This window comes from Falco peregrinus, chromosome 5, assembly GCF_023634155.1.
Source record: "Falco peregrinus isolate bFalPer1 chromosome 5, bFalPer1.pri, whole genome shotgun sequence".
NCBI classification, from domain to species: domain Eukaryota; kingdom Metazoa; phylum Chordata; class Aves; order Falconiformes; family Falconidae; genus Falco; species Falco peregrinus.
Window position 1 is genome coordinate 70,519,344 of NC_073725.1, and position 25,651 is coordinate 70,544,994.

General features: G+C 44.9%; 1 protein-coding gene across 6 annotated transcripts in view; it reads left to right on the plus strand.

The window, feature by feature from the left end:
• GATAD2A (GATA zinc finger domain containing 2A) overlaps nt 1-25,651 on the plus strand; it is a 66,913-nt gene that overhangs the window by 19,532 nt on the left and 21,730 nt on the right. For 3 of the 6 annotated variants that reach the window (XM_055804807.1, XM_055804808.1, XM_055804806.1), the window contains exons 2-3: nt 13,279-13,345; nt 23,001-23,272. In XM_055804807.1, coding sequence (XP_055660782.1) covers nt 23,010-23,272 — 263 coding nt within the window. In that variant the 5' untranslated portion in view covers nt 13,279-13,345; nt 23,001-23,009. Of the gene's footprint in view, nt 1-13,278; nt 13,346-22,115; nt 22,194-23,000; nt 23,273-25,651 lie in introns of those variants that run through there. The other 3 variants (XM_027796209.2, XM_055804809.1, XM_027796213.2) reach the window with 3 other exon arrangements.

Genomic DNA, 25,651 nt, shown 5'->3' on the forward strand with positions numbered 1-25,651 from the left:
ACGGTTCACTGTCTTCGAGTGAAGAGGGCATTTGGAGGAGAGAAAAAAAAAAAATCTGATTAGGCCATTTGGGCTGTATGGGGTGAAATCAAGGTTTAGCAAGAAAGTTTTGCTTGCTTTTGATGTGTTGACTCTCAAGAAAACAATGTTTTAATGTGTTGCAGTTTCAACATACTGAAATAAGGCAGAAAGTGGAAAACCTTCACTACGTGCAGCTGTAGCAATGCCCTTTTCTCCTCCTTGTCTTTATTATCAGTAGGGTTTGATGCAGCTCAGCATTGCAGCTCGAGCGCAGGATGGTGCTGGTCGGCAGCAGGGTGGTGTCTGGCCACAGCTGTTAGGTCCAGCGCAGTTTGGGGGTGCAGTGGGCAGATGCTAGGTGTTTGTCCATTACTGCATCTAGAAAATCATACTGCTCGGGAGCAGCTGATGTCCTGTGTGCTGTAGTACCTTGTTCTCACCTTTACCTTTGCTTCCCTGTCCTCTCTGCATGAGAAGTTTTATGTTGCCTTGGGTAAGTCACTTAAACGTCTCCATGCCTTGGCTATCCCATCTGCAAAATGGGTATAAGCATGTGTTACAAAGGAAGCATGCAAAATGTGGCTTATAACAACAATTCCTTTTATTTTAACTTTCATCATCTTTAGCTTTTCTCTCTGAAATTATTGATCCCGGTATCATCTTGTTTTTCAAATGAGAATTCCTGGTAGGATGTAAGATGAGATGGGGAAGAGTCATCAAGTTTACCTCATGATCTGCAATGCCAGTTTGGTGTATTAGGAAATGCAAACACCTGAAAGGTCTAAGGAGAGTAAAATTTAACAGCCAGCCATGGACGCTGAAGGCCAGACAAATATGGGGAAGGAGCAGCACGTGTCTGATGGGGAACTGGCAAACCCTGAGAACAAGGGAAGCAGGGATTTCACCCCAGACTCTTCGTGTTCGTTATTTCAAACCTTCATTTGTTGGTGATGTGCTCCAGTCAGGTGAATTTTTGAGCTCAGCAGAATTCCTTCTGTATAGCCCTTACAGCTGGTGGGTCTCTCCCGGCAGCAGGGTTGAGTCTCTGCGCCTTTAACCTACACGTGTGGAAACTTGTGATCAGGCATGTTGACCTTGTCTTTTATTTTTGAGAAAGCTCAATTTTGGGAGGCTGTTTTTCCATTCACCTCTGTCCTTCCTGGAGAGCCCTTGGGCATCGACTGGATTCCTTGGGTCCTGCCTCCGACAAGCTGATCCGCTGGCCCTGACGCGGCGGGGGTCCTTTCCCGTTCGGAAGTCTTCCACAGCTAGATCAGGTGCTGCTCCCATTAATATGTCAAATGGGCTGTATCGCAAGAATGGAGTCTTAAAGTTTCCAGGAGTTTCAAGTCTCGTTTAGGTATCAAAGCACTATTTAACACGTGCACCTCTGCGTTTGTATCAGTCTGTTCTGCTTGTATTCTTTCTTCGTGAATTCTGGTTTGAACTTTATCTTTTTGCTCTTATGAGCGAGTTAAGCATTTCAGCCTCTATTCATTCTCCTACTTCTTTGTTTCCTTTCCTTCTCTCTCCTCTCCCTCCCCCCTTTTTCTCTCCAAAAGAAATCCCAAACAAAAAAAAAACCCAACAGTATTTTGCAAGAGTAAAGGAGTTTTTGGGACTGGTTTTGGGTGACCCTCCAGGTGAGGTAGTTTGGCCATGACTTGCCACTTCAGAGACGTTGGCAAGTTTGGTATTCCAGATGATCCGGCATTAAGTTCAGGCTCTGCCAGAAAGGCTTTCTTCCAAACATGGCCGGAGTAAGAGTTGGTCTCCAATTCCTTGTAACAATTATGAGGTGACTAATAACTTGAATGCAGTTTCCCTGCTAATTTGTGGTGCCCTGTAGTGAACTCTGCTGCAGCATAAAAGGGATCAGTGTGTGAGCGCTTCGTCTTGGAGTTTTGGTGTCTTATGCGTCACCTTCTGACTTGGGCTTATTCCTGTATAAACACGAACCAAACTAAATTAGAAGGTTACACTTAAATCTCTCTGGACCCAGTAGCCCAAGCCGTGGGGACTGGGAGTCGGGAGGCAGTCCACCACGCTTCCAGTCATCCATAACAATATGTGCTTTTTGTTGCCCTCGCTCCAGCGGTGTGAATGGGAGCTGGAAGGACGGAAACAAAAAAAGAAGCCTGTAACAGAGCACTCCCACAAGGCAGGAGATAAGCCCTGACATGAAGTAAACACCATTCCTCCCCCTCTCCCCCGACTTCCAGTATCTTCAGCTGAATGTAAATCAGTATTTTAAGAGTCAGGCACCTGAGGAAGTTTCTAAACCACCTAGTAGTAAGCAAGACTGTATGGTATATTCTTATTTTTGCATCCCTTCAAGTGCAAAGTGCTTATCGCTGTTTAACTGTGTAAATAGTTTGGATAGTTCCAGCAGAGAGTGTGAAAATAGATAATCTGCCTCTCCAGCCAGGAGGAGGTTCTGCTAACTCTTTTTATCATAATTGCTGATTCTTTAATGTAAATGTTGTTACTCAAAGGTCTGACAAAAGCGGGTAACGACAACCTCTAAGAATGTTAGGCGGCACCTCAAAAGTGTGGTTGGGTTTTTTTGGTTGTATTTCATGGGAGACCAGATGAACAGGGTTGTAAGTATGTAGGTAAGTGTGAGCTGATCACAAGGCAGTTCCTCCCCCCCCGCGCCCTCCAAATATCCAAAATAAGTAGGAGTTTGTGGTGGGGCCTTTGCATTAAAGTGCCATATTGCTGGAGTTGAAGGAATAAAGGCTTATTTTGTAGCTTTTCAATGGAAAAAGAAATAATGAAGCCTTGATTGAGTTTGCAAGTAGTCTTGAAATTGATTTTGACATGACCTGTCTCGTTCACTTTGGGTACGACTACCCAATTTTGTTACCTGTAAGACTATAGGAGCTGACATTCAGGAAAGCTTTCCTCCCCACCCCTCATCCCCCACACCCCTTTTTAAAAAAAAAAAAGTTGTTAGAACACTTCCAATTGAGTGATGCTGGTCAACTTGTTTCTTGTTTCCTGACTCAGTCTAGATGGAGAGACTTTTGTCAATGTCAGCTACTGAAACTGCGTCTCCTGTGCACTGGTTACCCCGCAGCTGACCCGGTCGTTAGCAGCAATTTGTTAAATGCCCAGAGCGTGGCTGGACCAAACGGAGCCCGGCACTGGCATGGGATGCTGCTTAAACAGGGCAAGCCTCACTGCAGCCGCAAAGTCGTTTTTGTGACTGTTTTGTAGGGAAAATACTGCCAAAGGTGGTCAGCTTTTCTTTTAGTTTGGTTTATGCTACAAATGGTGAAGGCTTCCCAAATACTAAAATTAGTCAGAAAATCGAATCATTAGTTTTCATGTTAATGCTGATTTACCTATTGCTGCAAGTGGGAGCAACTTCCTTGCCATAGCCTTTTCATGGTGCCCAGTATGTTCATTTGCTGAAATAACCATGTGACCACAAGCTTTGAAATGCTTGTAAGAATTAGAGGAAGTAAACTGGAGGCATTCATATTTAATAGGATCTTAGAAAATCCTGTCTCCACCAGAATTGGGTACTGCAGTTGTACATGTGTCCCTAGTGTTGCGGTATGTACCGACATGCTCAACCACCTGTTGAGATGCATACACAATGTAAATCTAAAATTTTCTGGTTTTCATTGTAAAATAGTGAAATTACATGTGTGCCAGCTGCAGACTTGGTGCTGGTATTAAGCTCTGTAGAATGCTGTTGACTATGGACTTCCAGTTTTGCTTTCTGCTGGCTTGCTCATTTGTTTTTAAGGCTCATGAGAGGTAGTCTTTGAAAGCAAGCACCTAGCGGTAGAAGACCCTTGCCTTGTAATCAAGCCGCCTGTTTTGATTGCTGTCTGCAGAGGGTATCCAGCGAGGCTTCGCTCCATCTGTGGGTTGTGCTCGTGAAGAACTGAGGTTGCTCTGTGGGCAGTATCCTTCCTTCCTGGCCCATGTGTGTGCTGGGGAGAAGTGTGCTTTTAACGTCTTGATGAACTCCATAATTGCGACAGGAGCTGGGTGTCTTAGACCTTTTTTTAAATTCAAATTCACTTTTGCAGTCAGAGGGGAAAAGCAAGACTATGTTTGTAACAACTTTTCCGTACCTATTCCTGAAAACAGGTGATACTGCAAGAAGACTGTGGCTCATGGTGTAGCTTTTTCTGAAAGGGAAGTTCCCAATGAGGAGATGATGTTCTCCATAAAACCTGAAAAGGAATCTTTGCATAACTTTCAGAAGCTCAGCTTGAGGCTAATCTGGGTTGGCTGTGCATTAATTCTTATTTTCATTGAAGTTATGCTGCAAGATAATAGGTAGCCCTTACAGGTAAGGCTGGCATTAAATTAATGCCTTGCAATTCATGAGAGATTGCTAATTTGTAGGAACCGCTACTGGTCTGTGGGCTATGATGGAGGATCGAAGAGGTGGATCACCAAGATGAACTTCTTGGTTGTTTTATCAATAGGTCTTAATGTATTTTGCAAATACTGTTTGTGGGAAAGTTTATGAATAGTCAAAAAAGGAGCAAAATGAATTGGTAACGTAGAATACCATGCTGAAAGCGTGGTGCCTTTGGGAATGGTCTAGTCTATGGCACATAGGTAAGGTATTCTGTGGAGGGAAAAGCTCTGAAATTCTTAAATTCTGAAGAAGGTAAACTTTTTACTTGACATCTTTAAATAAATACGCAAGTTTTGCTATTGTGATCGTGCATTTCTGTGCCATGCAGGAAAGGTGGCATCTGGAAGGCAGAGTACACCTCCAGACTTGTTACCTGCCATCTTCATTCCCTTCGTTTCTGTTGAAGGGATTTAAGATTCCGCTGCTTTTCCTTCTTCCTTTAGCAGAGGCATACAGAGAGGGAGGTATTCATTCCTTTTGTTGGTCCGAGAACTGTTTTTAAACCTGAAAAAATGGTTTAAGGAGCAGCCAGCACTTCTAAGTGATAGAATTGGCTTTGGGAACAAAAGCATGTGGATCCTGTCGGTTCAAACCTGATGGGTAACCTATTTCTGTGAGGTGCTTAAGAATTATGGTGATGAAGAGTATAGAAGTAATAAAATAAGACTCATTTTAATATTGCACGTGTTACTGATCCCTTAGGACGTTTAGATTCACAAACTTAATATGAACATCTCCTTTGCAACATGCTGTTGAGTGTAATTGTGACAACTCTGGCTTTTTTACCCAAAATGCCCTCATGTTTTTGTGGAAGTTAAATGTTGGTTTACATAAACCTGCTGAAGTAACCAAGAGTCACAATTTCGTCTTTCTCATCTTGGGTATCTGTTCACTTTCCGCTTGTTCTGGTTTGAAGGACCCTTAAAGTTTGTTACCAGTGGCTGGGCTTGCTCGAGAGTAAAAATCGCCCTCGATCCCCTGGATGATAATGACTACTTTTGTTTCCTTTTCCCCTCTAACTGCAGGACCAGGGGCTCAGCATCAGCCCCACAGCCTTCCGTGTGTTTAGTGCAGACGTGGCTGCGTGCAAGCCCAGCTTGCGACGTTCAGCGCATGCAGTGCTCCCTTTTGATCTCAGGTGGGGGATGCAGTGTGCATCCAGATCAAGTTTTGTGTGCGGAGGCTTCTGAATTAATTAATGATGGTGGCTGTGCTTGGCTTCCCCTGTAAATAGGTGTGGCCGCTGGGTCCCTGCCAAGCTGCCATTTCGTTCCCTTATTTGGATTTCTGAGCAGTGTCATTCTCTACACACACCCTCAGTTAGGTTTTTAAATAATATAGGTGGGGAAGCTACAGTTGCTGCTACCAAATTACTAGCTTACGGGTTGTTAATGTACTCCTACAACTGAGATTAAGAAGGTGTCATTAGTGGAGGATGGTGTCTAGAGCTCCACCTCCCCCCCAAAAAAAAAAACAAACCAAAAACAACCACCAAACCAACAAATTTCTGTTTTAAAAAATCCCAAAGATTACTGCTGTGATTGCACTAGCTGATCCTAAAGACAGGTAGGCACAAACCAGATTATTCAGGAGGAATCAAGTTATGCCCAATTAAAGTCACTGGCACTTGGTGAGCACAAGCTGCCCGCAAAGCACAGCCAGGCTTCATTGCAGCAGTGAGCACTGGCAAAGCAGATGAAAGCGTGTCCCTAAATTTGGCATTCCACAGCAAACATGATGCATACAAAAGGCACATCTTACTCGGTGATGAAAGTAGAACAGGTTTTTTTCCACCGGAGCTAGAAATAACAGTTTGCCACCTGCTTTTATTATTTTTTAAAAAAGAATTGAACGTTGCCACTCATTTTGATCTCCCTGTCTCCTAATGCGAGACCCAGAACTTTCCAGTCTTCTTCCCTGGGGTTGTTGGGCACTTGGTGAAAGAGGTGATAAATTCATGCGCGCATCCCTCTTCCCTTGTTTAATACTCTGCCAAACAGTTCTGAAAACGCATTTCATAATGCTGCCTCTTTGCATAGAAAAGAGACACCCCCTTCCTTTGTCAAAAATATATTCTGCGTCTGAAAACAGAAGATAGTAATTCCAGTTCTTGAAAAACATGTTTCTACAACAATCTGTAGAGACCGGCACCATTAGGTGATTAGATTGCACTCCTGATTAAAACCAGTTCATTGCAACTGCTTGGTGTGGATGGAGGACCGCCGGGCGGGCTCAGGCATCTCGAAGGAGACACAGAGCATGTCTGTCCTGCAGCGTCAGAGCCACAGAGCTGGTGGTGATGATCTGGATGACGGAGATTTGAGTGATAGGAGCCCTTGCTGCTCATGTTGTGAATCCAGGAGATCTTGGCCGTGGGTGGGGAGCAACATAGTTGGCCATAAATACAGAGTAACTGAAAACTAGTTCCAACTACGCTGTGTTTAAAACAGAGGACCCCCAAACTAACTCTTGAATCTATTTTTAGCTCTTCTTGGTGTTCTCTCCTTCTGCTTAACAGTAAATATTACAGTTCCTCTTCTTGAAACGGGCACAGCTTTGCTCATGTCTCCCGCTTGGCTGCTCTTTGACATGCAGGGTGTTTTTCTGTTGTTCCTGCAAGTCGTCAGCCTCTTGCAAAGATTTTGATTTAATGAGTCAGGTCTACCCATATAGTAATTACAAAGATTAACTTGGATAGATTTGAAACAGATGTATAAAACTGTTTGGACCTGGCTTCAGTGCAGCCCTCTTAATCAGTGGATTCATCCTTTCTCTGACTTAACTCCCGTTTCACAGTTGAAACTACTAATTGTAAAATTAATGACAGAAAATAATATTTTCTCTCTGGACTTCCCTAATTCCTTATCAAACCTTTTTGTTCCTTTGGGTGAGAGCACAACATTGCTTAGATGCTTCTGTACAAGGGAATACAGCTCTCGAAACCAAAGCAGAACAAAACTGGTCTCCCCAAAGGGTTGCTCAAAGGTTAACTTTATCTAGAAATGTCAGCTTTTTAACACATTGTTCTTGCTTTTATGAAACTGAAGTGTTTAGAGCTGTTTCCTCTGGACTTTTGGAGGAATCATTATTTTTTCAGAGATTTGCTGGGGATCCTGCCCCCCCTCCACCCCCGTTTGAAGACATAAATTGTATGATGAGTGAAAAGCAAGCGGCATGCTTGTGTCTGCTAGAGCCTGTAGTGGTGCAACCCTAGACAATCATGGGTGTTCCTATTCATGAGTAGCCAACCAAATCATGATCTGGGTATTTTGAGCCTGCCTGATCTTCTGAATCAACCTGCAGAGAGATGCACTCCATTTTGTGCTGACCTGGGACTCCGCGCGGGGCTAGCCACTGTTGCATTTTCCACGTAGCATCCGTAAACTCTGTTGCACTTGCTGTGGGTGCTTCAGTGTTGTGAACTGCTGAGCAGAACAGCAGTAATTGGGTACTCCAGGCTCTGGTTACAGAAAGCCAGATTTGCAAGGCTTTGAATAGCCAGGCTTCCTGGAAGAAAAAAAGTCGCAGTTAGTGTTGATTTTTTTTTTTTTTTTTTTTCTTTCTGAACTGTGTTATTGCAACATCTTTATCTTTGCATCTTGCAGGTATCCACACTTGACTGAATTCTGGCTAATCTCGGTAACAGCACAGGTAGATCGTGGGGCTTGTTGGAGGAGGGAGAAAGGAGCTTGGTAGCGTAGTTACCACCAAGGTACTCCAGGCCAAGGAATGAGAGAAGTCAAAATGCACTTGCACTTTGGTCTCAAAACAGTAAGTTTTGATTGCAAGAGATTAGATTATACCAGTGTTTTTCAAAAGGTTCAGCCTGGATTTTCTGGTGGAAAACTTACTCCCAGATTTCCTCTTTTCCTACAAGCCAGTATATGTGGGTGGCAGGATTGGAGAGGGCCGAGTAACACCGAACTCTAGTTTTGCTAAAGTAGTGTCAAAATCTGTATGCAGCGCTTTGTAGCAGGCGTAATTAGTAGATCATACTCTCCCAGATCCAGAAGTAAGTTTCTCCTGGAAGGCTGTGTGCACTTCCATAGATAGGATTTGGCAGCCCTTGGTATCCAGTAGAGAAAAAATGCTGGAAAATAAGTGTTCTCCAAAAGGAGGATGTGCTGGGGTGACGTGCTGGAGGAACAGCTGTTGCCAGTAAGTAGTTTTTCTATATCTGACTTTCTGCTGCTGCCTCAAATGGTGCCCTCGCCGGCTGGCGCAGCCTCTGATCCCCGTCTACGGACCAGCTTAACTAAAGGGTTACTCCAGCCCCTGGTTTTCCTGCCCCAGGAGTGCAGGGATTGATCTGAAAGCTGTAATTATAAATGCTATTGATGGCCTCGGAGGGGAGTCGTATGTTTTCTGCCTGGCACAGGAATTCAGGAGCGAGTGGGAGAGACTCTTAATTTGTAACAGGTTTGATTTGCAATCTGACTTGTGCACAATAAATGGGTAGCGGTGGTATTAATGAGCATCTGAAGGGAGCTGTTTTCTTTGCTACAAGGTGGCACTTCACTGGGGAGAGGCTAAAACCAAAGAGCCAGGTATGCAGGGTGTTTTGGCAGCTTTCACCTGAACCTTGAGGCACACAGAGGTTAGGAAGCAACGCCTGAATATTTGGAGAAACGCCGATATATGCCAGGTGCAGAATGGATCGGCATGTTCATAAAAAGCCAGAGAGGTGCTTTCCTGCTCCACAATGCTCGCTGATGCTGTAGTGAGACGTGCACCATGACTGTTATTTCTGACCTATGGCTTTTCCTAGAATGCTGTAGTGATGCGTGCAGGGAGGAACCGGTGGGTTTGGAGCGTACAGAAATGCTTACAACTGGTATTTCGGTGCTTAAAAAAGCCAATTTGATACTTTGAGTTCTCCTAGACCAATTAAGTCTTCGAAGACTTTGTATTAAAAAATGTTTATGAAAGTAAAGCCTGAACATATGAGACAGAAGCTAGCCCCTTGTCTGTCAATATTTAAACTGAAATGTGACTTTTTTTTTTCTTTTTTTTTTTTTTTTTTTTTTAATCTGCTGACCAGTTCACTTAGCCTTCCAAAAAGTACAGAAGTTTTCTTATCTCGGTTGTTTGAGGTATGTACAGCAGTAATGCTAAACTGTGGTACCTGTGTCATAGTTTCCTTGCCTTAATCTTCTTAGAGAATCTGTAGCCTGTCTTATTCTGAAAATGTAATGTTTATAAAACCCTGTTTTGTGGGCTAAATCTCTCTTGAATTTTACTGGATCGTAATTACTCTACCTAGTGTTGACGCGATTCAGTAATGTTGCTAAAAATGCGGACCCTGGTATTCCAGTCTACAGCTTCCCTCATCATTTCATAGAGAAATAAAAATATGAGTGACGAAGTGGGCTTTGAGCAAATAGGTCTGACTTCTGTCCTGGTGACGCCAGAGGACACTGTCCTGAACATTTAATTTCCTGAACATTTCACTTCTTACGGTCTTAAAAAGTTGCTGTACCAGAATAAGAACCACAGTTCTGTTTAAATGAAACATCCAGCCTTTGGAAGAAACGGCAGAGTGTTGGAGTACTAAAGGTTTTGTTTTCCTTCTCGGTAGAGGAGCTGATGCGGGACCCATGGGACAGGCAGTGCCCTTAGGTGCCAGCAGCCTGGCACCACTGCACACCGTACCGCAGCTTGGGTGTCCAGCCCTGTGCTCTGCTGCTTCTCCCAACCTTCTACAGTGACTTTTCCTGATGGAAGTGCTGTCAAAACTTAGAGCTGCTGCTTAGAGTTTCCCTTCTTGGTATTAACTGTTTAATTGCCTGCTTCCTAGGAGGTTCCCGGAACAGCTGCTTTAAAAATTAATCCTTAAATATTTGTATAAAAAGATTTTAACCTTTTTTCCTTAGTGGCATGTGCTGCAAAAGCAAGGTTCCCATCTTGGAGATGGAGGAGAAGGCTAAGCTGCGGATGGAGGTGGCTGCGGAGAGATGGAGCGTGGGATCCAGAGCAGGATCCAGGGCGGTGGTGCCCGCTGCCTCCCCGGGTGGTACGGCGCTGGCGCTCTGCTGGGTTTCAGTGGAAACTTCCATGCGCTGAATGTGGGTCAGCGTGAGAGGTGGCCCTGGTCCCATGCTGCCAGCATCCCGCGGCACTGAAGCGGTTAAACTGCTCTTCTGGTGTCCTCACAAGATGAAAACTATTTTAGTCCCATGACACTGAGCACTATGGGAGTTTAATGCTACAGTTCATTAAAAATGGAGGCTGGCCAGAGCCTCAGAAATACGATTCGGTAGTTCAGGCTTCCCATGTCCAGAGCATGTCGGAAGGAACAATCTCTACACAACTCCCCCAAACCACGGGGAGCACTCTGAGGCGAGTTTACCGCCGAGCTCATTCGTGTAACTGTGTTCTTTGTTGGGGAAAACTTTTTGCAAAGTGCAGGCTCCCTCTGTGCTGGAGGTGCCTTGTCTGTCACCCCCCCGGCAGAGCTAAGCCAGCTTCAGCCCAGCCAGTGCAGCGCCGATGCCTGGAGGATCCTCCTCCCGTGGCGACCTTACCCGTGCAGCAGTTATCTCTACCCAGCATAACAATTCCTTTTTTTTGCGGGGGGAAGGGGGTGGTGTCCCCCCCCAAGCAGTGTTACAACTTGTGGCTTCCTGCTGGCTGCAATAGCGTCATAACTAGCAATTACCACAGTTGTGCTACAGTGCCTGTCACGACCTGGTACGCCGTGTGTGTCATGTGTGTTGCTTTTTGTCGTCTTCAGTGATGAAGAAGTGTTTGTTCGTGCCTGGGCCAGATGCACAAGGAGCAGCGTGGAAATATTGCCATGTCTGTTGGGTTTTATAGCACTGTTGAGGGCCTTGGAGTTGCTGTTGCAATGGTTTGCAGTGGGCTTCTAATTAGAAAAGCATTGAACTAATAGGATGAGCTATAATTAGCAAGACCTGCCCTCTAGATCAGGGACCAGAATTCAGTTGCATATCCATTCATTTTCTAGCTTGGTGCTTTTGTAGTAATTTCTTCAACCTGTTGGAACCTTTTGGGGTGCTTTAAATAGTGAGACAGAGATGCGCTGGGCATAGCTTTTCTGGGATGAGATGACCTCTGAGTGTGCTGGAGTTTGATCCTCAGGGGGGTGTCGGAGGGGGGACCCTTTACAGCCCCCTCTCCCTATCCAGAAAGGAGGACTAGAAGTCAGTGAGCTGTTGTCCTGCCTTCTGGACAAAAGAAAATAACTGCAACTTTTTGAGGAGGGAAATGACTCAGTTCTTGGTGGCTTAGCAAAAATAAGAGGCCGAGCTTCCAAGGAGTTGCCTTGGCAGGCAGCGTGCATCAATTACTGTGCTCCACTGCCAGCCCAGTGCTGCTGCCGGCTGCCCCCAGAGCCGGCACGGGCGTTGTGTCGGCGTGCGCTGCCCTGGCCAGCCCTGCTGCTAAAATTGGGGCTGTTGCTGCTGATTCGCTTTGTGCTGTGTAACAGCAGGCTGTGGTAAGGGGGGTTTGACTCGGGGTGCGCTGCCGACGCGGGTAACTGCCAAGCCAGTCGTATGGCAGAAGCAGCTGATTTTTCTAACTGACCAGGGTACACTGGCTGAGGTTTTCTTCCCTCAGTGTTTTCACAGAGAGGGAGGAGGGAGGTTTGGATATCGTACGCTGTGTGTAGAGGCTCATAAAAGGATTTTTGTAAAGCATAAGCAAGCATCAGCCAGCAGAACTTCTTCTGGAGTAAGAAGCAGATAAACCCATGAGCATGTTATTTTAGAATTATTTTTACGTACTGTCCTGTAGGACAAAAACTTCTTGGAGCAGTCATTTCCCCCTTCTTTCTCTGCTTCACGTGCAACTTGATGGAAGCTTCTGCAGGGAACGGTGATGCGGTCTCAAGTGGGACCAGGAACAGGGGGACAAGTGGCTTCATCTGTGTTATGGGTGTTGTGACTGGGCAGTGCTAGGTTAACAGTTGGATCAATGATCTTAAAAGTCTTTTCCAACCTAAATGATTCTATAATTCTGTGGGGGGTAGTGGTACCCCACCAAAACCTCTGCCTGTATTTACCCAGTGTGTCCAGCTTGGCATTAAAACTTGCTCTGATGTCCTTTAAGTGAAAATAGCAAATAGTCACTGAATTGCTGAAGTGAGCCTGTGCGTGAGCATGTGTGTGACTCTGGCGTCATGTCCAAAGCTGATTCTTCGTTTGCATCTCACGGTGTTGCTGCTGATTAAGTACTAAGTAATATTGCCTTCATGTAGGTAACATTGGGCAAATACTGCCTTGTTGGCTGCATTTTACTTGCTATTAAACTGCTCATCCAGGGGCCTGCTGGCTTGTTGTACAAATTAAAAGCAACCAGTTTCACTCTGAAGATGTGTCTTCAAATGGTGTTCTCCTGCACGCACACATGGACCCGTACTGCTTTTGTCAGAGAAGTAAAATGGGGAGGTGGCACAGCAATTGCTTTAAGACTTCCCCGAGCAAGCTTCTGTGGTACTTGCTGTTAGGACAAGTGCAGGACTCGCAGGTCTCTTCCTCCTCAAGGGAAACTGTCAGTTAGAAATGGGAATACTGCTTCCAGCAAGTGTTCAGGTCAAACCAGAGATACCAAGAAGCAGTTGGTTTCCTCCTGGAGTCTTAACTTTAGAAGCAAAGACTGAAAAAATACAGAATAGGAAAAGAAGTAATTCTAAAATCTTTTTGCGTGTGCTTTTGTTTTAAACCCAAATGCATTCGAACACAAGTCTGATTTGCGGTTCCTCTCCTTAAAATAATAGAATGCAGACTGTTCGTCTTTCGCACGGGTACCGACGTTTAAAGATGACTGTCTTCTCGGCAAGCATGTTTGGGGTGGAATGGTGGGCATATCACCAGCTATGCTAACCAGCTTGTCTCTTTCCCCAGGATCCTCGCTGCAGTCACTTTCAGACTAGTCGGGATCCCACCTGGAACCCATGAACTTCGCTGACAGGTAGGAGTTGTGAATGGGATGGAGGATAAGTCTCTCAATATTGCACAGACGTCCCCTCTCCCCTCGTTCAGTACAGAAGGTGGGGAGCTGTGCTGGCAGGATGGAGTGGTCTTCTGGTCTTGTGCAACTTCAGCTCCTGCCTTGTCCAGGAGGACGAGGAAGAGCTGTAAAGGACCTCAGAGATAAAACTCAGATCAGAATTTGGTTCCTCTCCCTTTACCGAAAGTTGCCTTTTAGTTCACACTTAATCCATGCTCCAAAATAGGTAAATCTCCCTGGTTTAGTAAGGGACAAAGAACTTTCACTTCCTTTTAACTGGGCAGTCACAACAGCTGCACAGTGGTGTCGGTCTTGAACAAGAGAAGAAGCAGAAGCAAGCACACAGAAAGTCTTCCCTTGAGTCTTTCTGTACACTTTGATCATTTGTGGAACCCCCAGAAGAAAAATTGTGAATGGGAACAAAATTTCTGCAAGATACCTTGTAGCTCTGGCAATGCTTGGTGGTAGCTAGAGTAAAGCTCTGGTGACCAGCTGTCCTGTGTGTGATGGTGCTCACCTGTCCCACTGTGTTGTCAAATAAAGCATTTTATAAATAGCAATTTAAGGATCTCTCCAGTGGGGTATTTTTAACATGTATTGCCAAGGCTCTGGTGATCGATGTTAAGTGTATCTGGTTTTGCTTTTCTTCCAGTCTCAGTTTTCCTGGTGTAGGTGTTGATGTCTCTGCTTGTAGATTTACTCCTTTGATTTACTATGTTTTACCAGATTTGGCTTCAGAAATAACATTGTGCAAGCCACGAGGAAAAACTGATTTTTGGGGCCATTTATTACATAAGTTCCCAAATCTTGTAAAGTAGTGCCATCTTTCAGGAGACCAAATGGCTAAATGAAATCATAAAAACACCTTTCTTAATGACATCAGCCAGAGTAACGCTGAGAGTAGCAGAGAGTGTCGCACTTAGATGTCTTGACCATAGCTTGGGAATTTCTTAATCTGCTCTCTCGTTCAGTGAGTTTTCACCATAAAACATCTGAAAAACCTAGCTCTGTGCAGTTGTAGAGCAGCGTGCACGAATACAATCTTATTTTGCCAATTCATTTGTTATCCAACTACTGTGTTTTGAACCGTAATCAAAGCTGGTATTTAATGGTTATCCTGCACTGAGGAATCTCCGTGATTTTTTTTTTTTTTTTTTTTTTTTTTTTTTTTTTTTTTTTTTTTGGTAATACAAAGCCCAGACATAGTCATTAGCAGACTTCCTGCCCAGTAGTTTCTAGACAAAAATAGATCTGTAAAACTTGGGGGAGAATTCAGGTCAAACAGATCCCTTGTGTAGTGGCTGTAAGTAGTGCCCTTTAAAAACACTTTTTAAACCCAAAGCAGTGGACCTTAGAATTAAGAGTTTTAAAGATCTCTTTAGAAGAATTAGAATATTGATTGGTAAATAAGAAAACTCCTTAGTTGTATAGATCTTTCTTCTGGTGCCTTGTCCTTTGTGTCTACTTACACCAGTTCCCTCTATAATCGTACTGAGGCTGTATTAAATAATTTATATCAGGTTGAGTGTGAGTCCATGGTGCGGCATTTCTTGGAGAGGAGTGATGCTGAAGCCAGTTTGGATGGTCTGTGTCCACAGGAAGCCTCCCTTTAAGTTTTTAAAATGCAGAAAATCCAAGGAATTGCCCGTATTATAATATGCACAGCATGTGGTGCTGGAAAAGCTGATTGTTGTTGTGACTGGGTATTTAAAGATGCTAATTTTGCTGCTCTTGCATTAAAATAAATGAACCAACCTAGATCCCTCCTCTAATAAGAAGCATACATTAAATGGGGAGGGGGGTCGAAGAAGGGGAGGGGATCTGATTGCAATCGATGGTACCATTGCTTAGTATTTAAATCTCTTCCCACCAAATGAAAATTTAAATCAGGTTTTAGTTTTTTAAGTGAAAGGTTTTATTTTTGAGTCCAAATAAACCCTGGATAAACAGTTTTTAATGATGAGTTAATATCTGTGAGGATCGATGTGACTGGAGGGTCCATACCTTGCAGAAAGGCAGAGCCTGGCTCACCGAGGTGGAGTCAGACACTGCTCCTCTGATAATAGCTGGTGTCTTTTAACAAAAATGACTTTGATTTCATTATTCTTTGGCTGCGTCGCGTGAGGGCGGTTGCATTCCCCCAGCAAGCTCGGGGTGACAATGAACCAACTCCGTACTGAACCGTGCAGTTCATTCCTGAAAACTACAGCGATGAATCACGGCCACAGAGCATGCGAAAAACTGGCACCGCTTTGCGGAGCGAGGCAGGGAATCTGTGTCATTGTGGCAGGACAGAGAAGTGGGGGGGCTTTTTGCAGGCTGGATACTCCAAGGAAAGAATAGCAACACTAGTAAAAGGTATTTAGGAGAACAAACTTATTTTATGCAGCTCTTTCAGTTGCTTTATTACAATTTTTTTTCTAGGATAAGCTTGATAGCGAACACTTCTCTGAAGTTCTTAACAAAAATTTAGCAAATTAATAGATTGATTTTTACAGGCAACAGCTATTTTCCATTTACACAGCTACATGTTTAATATAATCGATGTGGCACATTGAGCTTTCTGTTAAGAATTGTGAATGCTTCTCTCTTTGTTACACAGAGCCCTTAGTGGTTAGACTCCAGACTAACAAACGGAGCCAAACTCGGTCATAGTAGTGATTTTTTTTTTTTAAGGTGAGTTGACACAAATACCGGGGAAAGCAGAAGGGTGACTCCTGCTGAAGTGGGACCTCAGCTACCAAAGTCCCATTTCTGGCCAAATACTGAACTTCATGTTTCTGGTGCTCCGAGCTCAACTTCAGTGCCTTTCAACAAATGTTTATCTGTTCATTTCAGTAAATATTTAGTCAAGCCCGGGCTGAATTGCTTCCTACTTGCACTATAATGACTGCGAGCGGTTGCAACGTGGGCATGGCGCGTGTCTTAGTGCCTGGTCACTCGGATGGAAATAAAAGCTTCTGCGAGGCTCGAGGTACAGGAGGAGCTGATGCAGGTGCTGCCGCCCTCTGAAGCTGGGAGCAGCCGTGGGGATATTGTGGCTTTTTCAGGACAGGGTAGGATCCTGGGACCCCACATTTTGGCTCATTTCCGTCAGCCATTCCTTGGGCTGGTATCCCTGAAATGATGCTTCCCTGCTGGTGGATTGCTCCACTGCTGGAGAACTTCCCTCTGCTGCCTCCGATGCCCGACACCCGTGGCACAGAGGAAACTTGTGGGCTCTGCCTCCTTTTAATTGCAAGTACTTAACAGTCCTAAGCAAGCTCATTTATTTTAAATTTTTTTTTTTTTGCCTGAATGCTGAAAGAAAAGGGAAATAATAATAGTAGTGAAGAAGGGAGGCAGGACTGTGCAGGCGGGAGGTGCTGTGGTGGCCGGCTGGGTGAGCACATGCAGCTGAGCAGCGTGGGAGTCCGGCAAGGGAAGGGTTAAGGGCTGCCATTTTGTTATGTAACACCCTTAATGGACATATCGGTGAATGGCACCAAAATGGCAGGGCTTAACCCTTGGTGGGCTGCAGTGCTCAGCCAGCCAGGGGCTGGGAGCCTCTTCCCGCTGGGAGCAGGGAGTGGGCTGCGGAGCAGGTCCCCTCTGCTCGTCCCTTCTGCTGGAGGGGGCTCCGGCATTGCAGTTCTTCTCATTTTTTAGGTCTCGTGGAATGGAAATAATGGCTGAGATAGCAAAAATGATCAACCCACCTCTGCCTGCTCTCACACTTTTTTGTTGCCTTCATCCGGGAAAGGATGGATTTTTGGTTGGCCAGTTGAAATCAGTTGTGGGATGATTTATTTTTCCCCCTCCCCAACACCAACCTGCAAAATAACCAGGGTTCTTGTCCTACTGCTGTTGCATTAGTTTAGACTTTAAAAAAATTAAAAGTCTAGTTCTTTCTTTGGCTGTCTAAGGTTTATTTTTCTAAACATCTACATAAGGTCATCAACTCCTCTGTGTGCATGTGTATGCACACTTGTACGCATGCACATGTGGACACACATGCACCCAGTAGTACGTACACACACACACACACACACACACATATAAAAATTTTAATGACTTTTTCCAGGACATCTCACTTAGGGCTTAGTGATCAATGAGTATGTAGGAAAAAACCCCACTTAGAGCATAACGAGAAAATAAGCTCAGTTGAAAATGTGAGTTCTCAATGAAAATTTTTATATTCTGCTATGAGAAGTTAATTTCTCAGCATCATGGGAGGGTGCATGTGGATGACCCGAGGTGCCTGCATGGGCTGTGCTTGCAGGAGGCCTGTGGTGTGTGCATCGTGCTGGGCGCAAGTGACTCTTCAAAGAGTCAGAAAGTTTTTGATCAGCTAGCTTTTTGATCAGCTGCCTTTAGAAAATATTCACTGAGGGGCTCCGAATGCGTCTTAACCTCTCCGTTTCCTCTGTAACATCTCCCCCCTGGCTTTTGCTGTAAAATTTTCCAGACCATGCTGGGGAAGAGGGTTGTTGATCGTTGCTTTTGGCTACCAAAAAGGGCAAGTGTTGCATCGCTGGATGGGTTGGTGTGCGGTTGCAGTGGGATTCGAGCCTGTCTGCAATGGTCGGTGCTGAGCCCCTGTCTGCTGCTGGTGCTTGCCAGCACCGCTGACTGCTCCAGCACAGTGTTGAGATGGCATTTTAACCTCGGTCCTTTTCACTTCAAACTACCGAGTTGTGCCAAACAGCGAAAAGTAAGCAGAACTTCTCCGTGAAGGAATCGCTTGGAATTTGTACAAGGAAGTTATAAATCATGGGACGAGAGAGGAGGTGATACGGATAACTCTGAATGTGATATGGAGAAAAGGGGAAGTGTACGTTACAAACAGCAAGCAAAGTGTGCTGCTTTCCCCCCCGGGTTGTGATTTTTGTCTTCATGTACCGTGTTGGTGTTCTCTGTGTGCCTGTGCACCAAACCTGTTTCAGCTGCCACCCCAGTTGCCTCTTCATGCCCTGGTCAGGCAGCAGCCAGGTGCGCCGGGCATGGCTTCTGCAGCTGCTTGGCTTTATTCTAGGCTGGACCACACATCTGGAAAAATCAGCATCAACTAATTAATTTCCCAAGTGTTAAACTGGAACCTTGTGAGCTTTTTCCTCTTCTGGAGCTTTTCCCTCAGTGGCAAAAGGAGGCGTGAGCAGGTGATGGCTGTAGCATCCTCAGCCCTTTGCGAGGGGATGGGCTGTGTGTCACAGTGTCCCGCATGTCCCTGCTGGAAAATACACTGGCTGGGTTAAACCAGGTTTGCCGTCTTGGTCTTGCTGCTCTGCTCTTTGGGGAGAGGAAAGGTCTGGAAGATGGCAAGATTGCTCTTTTGACCCTTTTCCCGATGGAAAGCATACAGGTGGCATCGCAGGCATACACGATGTGTACCGGGCTAGCGGAAACAGGTTGTGAACGCCAGAGATTTTGGGTTTTGCCTTTTGTTGGTTTGCTCGGGGGACGGTGGAGCTGCACATGAGAAATTTTTGACAAGGTTTGAGGGTGACCAGTGTAATGGCCTGCAGTTCAAGGAGTTCACTGTGGTTTATATGGGATACTGAATTGCCTTTTGAATTGATCATAGTTGTTAATCTGATACAGCCACAGCACTTACAGCTGAGTATTTGCTGCTCAGGTCCCAGGCGCTCCACCCCGAGCTATGCCATTCCTTGTCATAAAAAGCAGAAGCTTCCATAAAACTTAGTTTACTGTGTAATCCTTACTTCCCCTTCCTTCTTTCAAATAGATGGTATAGTTGGGTTGAATCAAAGCTGTTTGTTGTTCATGTCGATTGGTTCCTGTTAACGGTGGAGAAGCAGAAGTGGGGATTTTGGGAATAGCTTCAGAAGTGATATGTTATCCTTGAAACAACCTGGATGTTTTGAAACATCCAGCTGATTTATTCTCGTCTAGTGGAATCAATTGGTGAAGATGCGATCTCAGTAAATCCAGCAGACTTGAGGGCTGGTCAACAGAGTGTACTGGTAAGATACTGTTTAATAGTGGTGGTAAAATCTCACGTGGTGATTGGCATGCCCTCCTTGGGTGATGGAGATTAAGCAAATTACCAGATTTGCCATCAAAAAAGAGTTTTCCTCCCAGGTGGGTTTGGGAATGAGGACACCATCCCTGCTGGTGCAGATCCTCACAGGCGCGCTCCTCCTCCTTCTTTCTTCCAGGGCATCTCTCTGGTTTTAATCTTTTCCTACAGACCTTGAGTTCAGGCTGTTTGGGGAAGAGTTTTGTAGTCTGTCGTGTGAAATAGATCCTGCCACAGACTCACCTCAGCTGTATACCTGCTTCTTGGTGCCCTCTGACTTGCAGGAGATGGGGCCCATCAGCCCAGGCCATTCCCATCAAAGTCTCTGGCATTACCAGTTTTCACCTCTCTTCCTGAAAAGAGAGGCAGAATAGCTCTTTTTAAAGAAATCCTTCTCGCTATTTTATCTTTTTTTCTCCTCCACTTCTCTCAGTGCTACATTAATTTTCCTTTAGGTCTCTGCATCTGTAGCCACGTTAGCAAATTGTTTTCTGGTACCATTTCTTAAATGGGTTAAAACTGTTTTAGGGAGCTTGGTTTTAGGGCTCATCTGCAATAAACATGATTTAATCACTATTGTGGCAGGGGAACTGTGCAACCAGATCTCTCTATTATAGTATATAAAAACCTTGAGCCTGTACTTGCAATCTTCAGATTTAGCTGTAAAAATCTTGGTGCAATCTCGTCCCAAGGTCTTTCCAGTAATGTAGATCTTCCCAACATGCTGTTTCAGTTGTGCCACGGATACTCTTCTCTCCAGCAGTCGCTGTCCCAGCTTCCCAGCCTATGTCGCTGTGACAAGACGTTGTGAAATTTTAACAAAAAAATTGGACGGAATTTTGATTTGCAGAAAAGGTGTAGCAGCCGTACTGTTCCTCAAAGGAAAAGGGGGGGTGTCCCTTTGTGACTGGGGGAGCAGGGTACACACAGGGAAGCTGAGGCCGTTTTCAAGTCAAGTTTGTTCTCGGTGTCTGATAAGGAGGCGATGGCGTTCCAAGGAGAAATGGCTGCTGCTAGTTCGTCAGGGAATCATGGGGTGCAAGATGCGATGTCCTTGAGATTTGTAATGGGAGAGAGGTTTGTTGGAAAGGTACGTTGTGCGTTTTCATCAAGGTTGTTTATCTGTTCGGTCTGACCTTTGTAAGGAGTTTGCGTGGGAAGGGTTTGCCTCTGGAAGTGCTGTGGGTAGGGTGCTCAGCGCCTGCCTCTGGCACTCCAGCATGAGCTGTCTTGGTTAGCTAGAAAACAGTTGCTTGGTGAAGTATTCAGTATGCGTAATCTGTTTTTACATTAGGGTTTTGACTGCGTTGATTTTTTAAATAAAACTTTGTGCCAAGATGAGATGTAGATCATTTCCATGGCTCGTGATGCTTGCTCAAGTAAGTGAGATGCAGCCGTGAGTGCACAGTCCTGCCTGGCAGCCCTGCGTGTGATGCTGTGTCAAATACCCCCGTGCAGCTACTGCCTTTCCCCATCCCAGTCGAAACTGGGAAAAACAAAGGAGTGAAAATACAAAACGCTCTTAAAGTTTGGAGCCTGAGTGCCTGAAGTGCCACTGTGGCTCTGAGATCTGTACGTCTTGCGGCTTCTCATCCCTGTGAGGCTGAAGAATATGAAAATAATGAAAATATACCCAGATCAGGGTTTAAGGAGGTTTCCTACTAACTAAGCAGTCTTGCTTCAAGAAAGTCCCTGTGGTTAAGAGCACATCACGGCATACGTAAGCTGGGCGATAGGTGGCCGGTCCTTTGTTTTAGCCCTGGGTTCAGAGGCATTTACACAGAGTTAATAGGAATAAGATTTGCTATTGCCAGTCAGACTGTCTGGTGGCTTATTCATGGGGGAAAGAGTTACACTGCTGTTCGGCAGCAGGGATACTTAACCCGAGGTCCTAGTATCATTACAAGCTGCCTGTCAGCCTGGGTACACCGAGCTGCGCCGAAAATCGCCGTGCTGCTGGTGGCGTGCCTGGGCTCGGTGCTGTTTACTCGCTTTCATAAATACCGACATTAACTTCGCCTTTCTGTAAAACACACCTTTCTCCCATTATTGTAGGTTCAAGCGCGGTCACGCTGTAAATGCAGATCAGCCGAGGGGGAGGCACTTTTGTGTACCGACTGTGATTTTAAATCTCCCCTCCCACCCTTAAAAAAAAATAAATTATATATGTTTCATCCAACACCATGCAGAGAAACTCGTGGCCACTTGCATGGAGCTTACACTATCGAAATGGCAATTTCAGATAATGCTTATGTGACATTATTGAATAACAGGGTGGTGGGGGTGAGCAGAGATTAATTATGTTGCGTAATTATGTTAATCTCTTGCTGCTAAAAACATTTCAGACACTTTTGTTCAACTATTGTGTGATGGCCTTACACTTGGAACCCATTTTAAAAGGAGGAGAAAAAAAAATCTTGAGAGATGGGAGGAATGCTTAAAATAAATAAATAAATCAATTAATTAATTAAAAAAAATTTAAGGGGTGTGTGTGTGTAATTATCTCCCTCTCCCCCCACCCTGCCCCAGGCCACCCCCTTGGTGCCCAGTGTCCCCGAGCATCCCGAGGGGAGCAGTGGGTGCCGGAGGAGGAGGAGGGATGCTCCATCCCAGGGTGCCGGCCAGCGGCGGGGTTAGCCCCGCTGCGGGTTGCCTGCTGCCGGCTCAGACTGGTTTCTGGAAAGTGCTTTGTCTCGCAGGCTGCATCCTGGGAAGGGTCATGTGGAGCCCAGTGATGTCATGGGATCAAAGCCTGACTCAGCTCCGCGTCCGACGGATGGGTGGCCGCAGGTACCGAAGTGCAGGCTGAGATGGCAGAGCCCACCAGGAGCCAAACTTGCCATGGCTCCGGCAGGCGAGGGGTTAAGCCTGGTTCCCCTGAGCCCAGTGCTTCCTCTGCTGCCTGGAAAAGCCTGGCTCCTTCTCCAGGAGGGGAGAAAGTCTCAACTTGAGCGTTACAATGGCAGTGCCTTAGCCTGGCAGCAGGCTGTCAAGAGCTATGGAAGCCTCCCTTCACGCAGGGTGTGGTGGTCCTTCTCCCCAGAGTCTCTGATTCCCGAAACTTGCAATCAGGCTTAGGTCCTCAGAAAGATATGGCAGCAGTCCCAGGGAGATCCTAATCTACAATTTTGTAATTGCATTTATTTGCATGTGAGGCAAATACATACATTCTTCTGCCTTTTGGTAAAGAGCCAAACTTTTTTTCCTCGTGGGGGTTTGTAGAGTCTCCTGTACTCTAATGCAGGGTTGTGTTGGTTGGGTGGTTGTTTTTTTTTTTTTCTCCTCCTCGGTGATTCTAGTTTATGCTTAGTGAGGTTTGTGTGTGTGTTCTTGTTTTCCTTTTTTTTTGTTTGTTTGTCTTTGCTTGACATAAAAAGTGTAAGTACAGTGATGCCGGGTGCTTAATAGCTTCAGACTGAGATGTATGTTGGAGATAGGGTAAGTGAGCATACGGGCAACACTTCTATTGCTCTTTTGGAGCTTCTTTTGCAGTAACCGCTGTACTTTGCCCTGTTTTGAAATGAAGGTGTTTTGTCCAACTTAGATTTATTTTTTTTGCCGGTGCTCTTAACTCCTTTGTGTCTCCTCTCTCCCCAGAGCCTCACAATGACAGAGGAAGCATGCAGAACACGAAGTCAGAAACGAGCGTTAGAACGTGAGATAACACATAACGATGTGGACAGTAAAAAAATAAAAATGGAGAAAGGACTGTTAGGAACAGATATAAATGCTGAAGGCGACATGAAAATAAAAACTGATCCTGGAGCTGGAAAAGTGCAAGGATTATTAAAAGGTGGAGAGGTGAAAGCAACCATTAAAGTGGAGGTTCAGACGGGAGATGAGCCTGTGGACATGAGTACCTCAAAAAGGTGAGTTATGACCTACGTGCTGCCATTGCACTGTAACGTTTGGGATACTGGCACAGCAAAACGTGGTCGGATTGCACGAGGAAGAAGTTCTCTGCACCTTAAAGGTAGAGAGAATTAAAATTTTGCATGTATGTTGCAGCTCTGGCCCTTCACATGAGATTCAGCATCTACTTCTCTGTAACTTCTTTACTGATTTTTCTTCCCCGAGCCTTGACAGCAGTGGCAGCTGTGATGAGCAGCTGAGTAAAGAAATAAGGTCTTGAATAGAAAAACATATAAGTTACAAAGAGGATGCGCTTTGAGCTACTGATTGAGATTTATGTGAGGAAGAGTGGTTTGGGGTTTTTAATTGAGCTGTGATATAGGAAAAATAATAGATAGTAATTGTCTAAACAGAGGAGTTTTAATTGCAGCGTGATTCTTCCTGACAGAGCAGTATGTGTGGATAAGTCTGGCTTTCTTTTTGAAGAAACTTGTGGATTTTGACACTAGAAGCGTTGTGAAAAGACAGCACCTGTCTGCAGCAGTTCTCTGTAGGGCAAGTTCTTAATACTTTTTTGAAAGTTCAGCCTCCTTAACATGTCTGAATTTTGACACCTGAAAGCATAAATTCAAAGTTCTTTATCGCTTTGGAGAATTTTATCATTACAACAAAAATAAAGCTCTTCCTTTGACTTGTGTGTGAGATGCACACATGAATTGGGTGGTTCTGACATAGGGATTTACAGGCATCACTTTAAAGCCAGATTCCAAATCTTCTACCACATTTCTAACCCAGATTCTGGCTGTGCCAGCATAATAATTCTGTGGTCCTGATGTTAGTTAGCCCTTTGAGGTCTTGCTTTTTTCTTTATAGTGCAGTAAGATGCAACATGTGGAGTAGGGAGTCTAGAAGCCTCATTCGTTCCTGGTTCCGACACCAGGTGATGCTGGAGTGGTGGATACGTAAGAGCTGAGACCTGCCTGTCTGTGCAAAATCGCTTAAACGGTTCTCAGAGTAATCTGTGTTCACTTGGATGTCGGGTATTGCGGCAGGGCAGATTTGAGGTGTGAAACTGAAAACACCAGATCATTATCAGCAGCGCAGGAATTATTGGGAGGAGGGGCACCTATGGCTGCTACTAAGAAAATTGGTATCTTTGATGTTTAATGGCAGTTCATCTGGAAACTCTTCCAGACTTTTGATGCTTTTCTAAGAGAAGTAACTTAGACTGCAAGAGCCTGATTACTTTATCCAAATACAGCTTCAGTGTATGTAAAACACGACCATCCTCCATCAGTGTGACTGAGGGGGAGTGGTAGTTTTCAGGTTTCTCCACAAACCTTCTGCCAGAGGGACAATGACACAAGTTGCTCAATTTGATATTTAGGAGGTGCTTGTGTCTTGCACAGAAGCAGTTAATTGGGGTAATGGGTGACTTCCATGTCAAGCAGTTGTATTGTGCTAACTAGGAGTAAATCTCTGAAAGTGTCTTCTAGTGTAATTGCTACCTACTAATTAACCCGGGTATGCATGCTGTTTGTTTTGTTTTGAAGAATATCTAAAAAGATTGCTCATACCAAAAATTGAATAAATTAGAATCAGGTATTCTAACTCTTTTGTTGCAGTACTTGCCCCCACATGCATGTGCTGTTGGTGAATTTATAATATTTTTTGAAATGCGTGCCAGTGTTTCTGCTTTGTTGGTGTCCGTCTCTGTTGCAAGACGTGTGAACAGGATGATGAAAAGGGGCTGTACACTTAACTTCCCAGAGAGCATCTGGAACAATAACACCTATTTACATGAGACGAGAGAACATCCTTCCTCCGTACAGCGTTCCTGTTTCAGGTGGTAATAGGATATTGTTGCATTCAGTTTCGGCAAGGCGGTAGAAGAGGCTTCCCCTACAAAAAAAATATGCTTGAGTGAGGAGGCAGTCTGATCTCAAGTCCACTGAAGTTAATCATAATAAATATAATTTAGAATTTTCTGAGGCTTTGGGTAAGCTCTTTGGATACTGTTTAAGTTGGAACACCTTTCATAACACTTATTGGTATAAAATTTTTAATAGAGAAGGATTAAAACCTCAGTCATCTCAAATGACAAAAATGAGCTTGAGTTATTCTGCAGACTTCTGGAAGTAAGGCAGCAGCTTCCCAAGCTCTCTCGGTCCCTGCGTGGCTCTGCTCCCAGAGCACAAATGTGGTGCTGAGCAGCTGGCCGGCCGCAGGATGCAAATATCTCCAAGCAAATGCAATTGGAGTCTGGAGATGCCAGTGATAGAGAGGAAGCTTGGCTCTGGATGGGTCCCATCTCTTGCATATATATGAATACAATTGGCATTTGTAGGGAAGGTGGATCTTAATTTCATAAGGTTGTTGTTTTGGGGGGGTTGGGG